At 34.1% G+C, this 6,000-nt stretch overlaps 1 protein-coding gene across 1 annotated transcript; it reads right to left on the bottom strand.

The window, feature by feature from the left end:
- Positions 1–825: 825 nt before the first annotated feature.
- LOC123545370 (cerebellin-2-like) lies at positions 826–2,822 on the bottom strand. Its single transcript, XM_045331694.2, has 3 exons — positions 2,476–2,822; positions 1,732–2,061; positions 826–1,012 (listed from the first exon to the last, which is right to left on the bottom strand). The coding sequence occupies exons 1-3, from the start codon at positions 2,750–2,752 to the stop codon at positions 894–896; spliced, it is 726 nt and encodes a 241-aa protein (XP_045187629.2). The 5' UTR covers positions 2,753–2,822; the 3' UTR covers positions 826–893.
- Positions 2,823–6,000: the final 3,178 nt, after the last annotated feature.

Below are 6,000 nucleotides of genomic sequence, written 5' to 3'. Positions count from 1 at the left end.
TATATACATTTCGCATGGATCTACAATGACCAAAAAAATATAACAAAACAAGTTTCAAACACTGGCCACCACATTGCACTGGCAGTCTGCTGATGTTATAGTAAATAAAACTCGCAGAATGATTGAACGTTTTGTCTAGTGTCCAATTTTCTGGACGTTTTAATAAATAAAAAAAAATAATCAAATGTATATAATTGGTTACACATGACATGAAAAGGGATCATAGCAGTAAAAATATCATTTCTTAAAGACACAGTACGAACCTTGAAACAAAGAAAATATTTGCTTATTGAGTTTTAGTTGCATCTTTCCACATGGACTAACTTTTCAAAATAGTACTGCCTCGAGTATTACAATTATGTATTTGTTTCCATTACTTAATCTGCATGTAGGCCTAATCTATAACAGCCTGTTTAACAAATGCACATTGGACCGATCACAAATAACATAATATTGTATATCTTTGACCCACACGAAAGGATAGATCGATATTACAGTAAACAGGTAAGGTAATGCTTGATTTTCCGCTGCCGAGGAAATGTTCTAATCAATGAATCGTCTTATCAACAACAAAAAAAGACTAAAAAAGAAAAAAGAAAGAAAGAAAAAATAACAACAGAAAACAACATATAAACAAAAAAAATATATAGACGAATATCTAACAGGGAATACTTCCTAAATCATGTGGATCATTTGCATATGAACCTATTATTTTGTTTTACCATGTTGAAGAAGTTGAAATAATCAGTCACCTTTACATCGTTTTAACTTGCAAATTCCATATTACAATTTCAGGATGTCGTTTAGGTAAGTAACAAAGAGGTATCGAATGTATAGCTTTAATTATGACTGAAAAATACTATTTATTACAGTTTATAAGAGACAAAATAAATTCAGCCAACTATTTGATTAGAAGTTTCAAGTTCTTGCAGGAGCACACCAGAGAAGCTCGAGTATCTGTCACCCCAGTAGGTGTGGTCTGGTACCAAACTCTGTACAGCAACGTCATCACCTGAAATATGTTGAGTTTTAATATTTATCACGTACATGTAGCCTATGTAAGAATAGAAATACACCTGATTTTAGTTTATAGTATATAAATGTATGTTCTTCCATTGTATGCTGTCTGATGTACGAGACATCCATGTCACATTCATGTCAGAATGCACTGCAACTGTCTTGTACACGGACAGGGTTCTACTTAGTTCTACTATTCGTCCAAGTTTCAAATTATGTCCAGTAAAGTCAAGGACGTAAAATATCTACGTCAATTTACGTCCTTGGTAAAAAACGACAATTAATAACTTGATAGTTTTCAATGCAACTCTGAACCAAAAATGTAGGACGGACACACATACCAGACAGTAAAACATTCATCAAACATCATCCTTCCTACCATATGTTAACAAAATGTAATTTCATAAAAAATATATATTCAAGAATTCTTCAAATGCCTGTCTTTGTACTGATACTATCTGGGCCCAGTTGTTCCAGACTTTAACATGCGATTAAGCTAACGGTCGATTAACTTTAAGAGTTATTTTTCGGCATTTCAGACGACTTAGAAAATCAAATGTAGTTACAAGGCAAGAATTAAGAACAATGAAATCTCTTTACAATAAAATCAAAACGTCATACTAGTGTTTCTCACCAAGTCTAGTATTTTGAATCAAAATTTAACAGGCGGTTATGTTAACAACCGGTTAAAGTTTCGAACAACCGGCCCCTGACCTTTTTTCAGCTGGACGACAACAGTTTGTGTTGCAGATCCATGACGATTGTCCGTGCCTCTCTCGAACATCTTGACCACATCAGATCCATTAATTTCAATTGCAGCCGAATATTCTACATTTGGTCCGGACAATAGTGTTGTCGAAAACATATACAATCCAGAAACAGGCGCGATGAAGAGACCATGGTGATTGTTGTAGCCATTGCCAATATTGGTGATGACGTCAGAGAATACGATATTCTGATGAACGCCAATATGTTCGATGTTCGCTCGATTAAGAGTCGCTGAGAACGCTACCACTGTACTGTCGTAAGATTGCCTCCGAAATGCTTTAAAATAAATACGTTTTTTATGATAAATATGCATGTGAATAATTAAGCCTTGCATATTTTTTAGAGGTCGAAACTGAATAAAATTTCAGTTTATCGTCGTGATTGAAATTACTGGCATCTGAAATGCTCTTTTTCTTATTAAAAATTCCGAAGTTCTATTAATAATACAGGCCAAATTTGGTAATAACGACCATGGCAATACTTGGTTGTATTATTGTCCAGTGGCATCCGGTATTTAATTTCGACCGACTCTGAATCACAATTATTAGATCTTCGTTTTCATCTTACACTAAGCCTGGGTAGAGGTCCAACTTCGGCCATTTACGTTATTTCATATTTTTACCTCTATACTCTTTGTCATTATTATTAGTGTCATTATCATTGTTTAAAAATATATAAGCATATCAATACCATTGCGTCTGTGATTTTTGAAGTCCGTTTTCGTGACGCACTGGTTGGTCAATTTGTTGAGCGTTTCTGCTTGGTCAGCATTGATGATTTTCAGATCCTGGATGGATGTTTTAAGTTCTACTATAGTTTCTTCGAATGTTTTCATTTGATTCATCAGTACTCTTAAATCGTCTTTGTTTATGCTTATATTTTCATTTACAAAATTAGCTTTTACGAATGACAGAACGCAAACACTCAAAATGATCCTTTTAAGCATGTTTAACATTAAGTATTCCATCAAATAAATGAACACTTTTAGTTGTTTTCTCTCGTTAGCAAGTACCAGTTTCGTGCAGTCTTATCTTTGTTAACCTACCATATATAGACTGACTGACATAAATAATTCTAGGTCAAAGAAATGACATATCGTAAATGGTCTACAAATCTAAATTGTACATGTTTTACATATTTTCGAAACAGTTTATCATATTGAATGATAAACCATTCATTTACATCTCCGAAAGAAATATATATTCTAGTAGTTATGGTCGATGTATTTTGGAGATCACTACATTCATGAGAACAGAAAACAAATCTGGGACACGACTACAAAAACGAAGAAATGACTTTGTTAGTGGTAGAAACACTTTCACATTTATTGTCTCTTTGTAAGAAAAATAAATTCAGACGAATGATAAAATTTAATGAGAATAATTTTATGATATTGTCATAAAATGAATAAGTCAACGCCTCAAAGCGAGCTCGAGGCACACTGAAAACTCCGAATGCATATCAGTTCCCGGCTTGTGAAGTAATATGATATTTACTATCGCGATGACGTCATTTTCCTTTGGACCATAATTGAAAACCAGTCTAAGCATGTTTAAGTGATAAATAACTTAATTAAATCTTATTGATCAATCGAATGACGCCATTGTATTCATTTCCCCAACGCTAGTTAGCGTTCATGCAGGGGTAAGTTTCCCAACCCTCCGCGCAGGAATCCCTGGCTCAAAGTGCATCACGTGACGATGGTAAACCCTTGTTATCCTAAAATGGCCACACGCTTGGTTATGCTTGGTGAATTATATGCTTGCCATACTCTATAGGAAAAATGACATTCATGTAACAGCCTTTCAGAACATAATGAAAGTATTCAATGTATTTTTTTTTGCAGTATGTGATTCGTCAAATTCTCTGACTGTACTCAAAATACTGTTGAATAATTTCATTGTTTATTTTTTTAGCAGGTGCGTGTCACAACACCAGAAAAAGATGTAATTTTAGTATAACTGCACAGTTTGTAGTTTTTTATGTTCGTTTAACAATATTTAACTATTGAGATATCAACTTTATACAACAAATTTAAATTGAAAAATATAACTCGATCGGCTAAAATTCAGCCCAGTTTATACGTGACGGCAGTGTCTTTACTGTAATGATAAGGGGAAGTAACAGTATGTTGGAGTTTGTAACTTTCCGGCAAAATCATGTGTGGAATTTAACTCGTGTTACCGGGAGGCTCGCTTTTAAAGCATTCTCTTCGAGCTCACTATTAGATAATGTAATATCTAGAGTCTAATGTATTCGTGTATTTATCTGATTCTGTATATTGTAATTCTTATATTGATTTAAGCTTCTAGTGATAAAGTGATATTCCAAAACAAAGCGAAAGCGATAAAAACGCTAAATATCCAATAGGAAATGCCTTGTTCCTAATACGAAAAAGATTAATCCTAAGAAGTAACAAAATGTTAAAGAATATCTTGGATGATACTATGTGCAAATTGCGTTTTAAGCTATGGGTTGTTGTTTGTTTGTTGTTTTTTTAGGCATAAATTCCAGAAAATTTCTAATCTTTATAATGCATACCAATAAAACTTTTGCTTGTAAAATCGGACCTGGTCGAGATATTTAGCATTTTTTATTCTATACCTATTTATTCTTCTAATCAGTGATTTGCATTATATCACGCCCTTGACAGTCTTCTATATTTCAGTATTGAATACATTACATTATTATAACTCTAGCTTTTTAAAAAAAATACTGCCATTTTAACTTTCAAATTTTGTTTGAAGTTCTTCTTGTGAGCAGATTTTTCTGGAAGTAATGGGGCTATTGCTCAAACTATACACACATTTTTGACATCATGAGTTGACTTTGCAGAACAAATTAAGCAATTCTAGCGTTTAAAACATTTTAATGATTCAACTTTTTTGTGGTTCGTTGTCGCCCACGATCTGTTTCTGATTTACTGATCAAAAATATATGACAAAAAGTATACAAGATATAACATGTTCGACAGTTAAAATGTGAACTTGACATATAGTCAGTTATAGAAAGAAGCCCGCCCGCTTAGCTCAGTAGGGAGAGCGCACATCTACGGGTCGCGGAGTCATGAGTTCGATCCACGGATGAGGTGTATGTTCTCCGTAGCAATCTGATAGCAGACATCGTGTCTGAAATCATTTGTCCTCCATCTCAGATTCATGTGGGGAAGTTTAAGTTATTTGCGGAGGACATGTTGGAACTGGTACAGAATCCAGTAACACTAGTTAGGTAACTGTCCGCTTATACATAACTGAAATACTGTTGAAATACGGCGTTAATCCCAAAACAAACAAACAAACAACTGAAAGTATAGAAAAGCACCATAAAGTAAGTACTTTGACCGTTACATACATACATGTATGTATTTGTTTGGTGATGCACGGCATTTGGTCGAAAGACATCTTGTCGAATACGACAGTTTGTCGATGTGTATTATTTGCAGTATCTAAAGAAAATAATGAAACTACGCTATAAAACTTATGATAACGTTAAATGATTTTTTTAAAGTTAAATCAAACATACTATGGTCTGTATCAACATTATAATAACCTATTTGGTATAAGTGCCCGTTTAATGCGTGTTAAATGGTCACATTTTGTTTGGTGAACGGTCGCTTTTTGCTTGCAAGATTTCTATTGTTCGCGAACGATTGGACACGACGTGTATATCAATTTGATCTATATTTGTGCAGTGACTTGTTCGTTTAAGGACAAAATAGTTCGCACATAAAAATGTCAGTTTAATAAGTGGGTACCGAATAAAGTAATTTAAATAGTAATATACTCTCAGTTTGCAGAATATCTTTATAACGATTTCCTGGCTTTTCGTCTGTATCGCAAGTGTCCAAACAAGTTGTCGTAGTCTCGGCATCGACGAACTGTCGTATTCGACCAGGTGTTTTATTCGACAAACTGTCGTATTCGACAAGATGTCTTTCGACCAAATGCCGTGCATCACCAAACAAATACATACATGTATGTATGTAACGATCAAAGTACTTACTTTATGGTGCTTTTCTATACTTTCAGTTGTTTGTTTGTTTGTTTTGGGATTAACGCCGTATTTCAACAGTATTTCAGTTATGTATAAGCGGACAGTTACCTAACTAGTGTTACTGGATTCTGTACCAGTTCCAACATGTCCTCCGCAAATAACTTAAACTTCCCCACATGAATCTGAGATGGAGGACGAGTATGCTGGATATAAACCTCTTTG

This window comes from Mercenaria mercenaria, chromosome 1, assembly GCF_021730395.1.
Source record: "Mercenaria mercenaria strain notata chromosome 1, MADL_Memer_1, whole genome shotgun sequence".
Classification (NCBI taxonomy): Eukaryota; Metazoa; Mollusca; class Bivalvia; order Venerida; family Veneridae; genus Mercenaria; species Mercenaria mercenaria.
The sequence above is the reverse complement of the archived record's forward strand: the minus strand, read 5'-3'. Positions and strand labels throughout refer to the sequence as shown.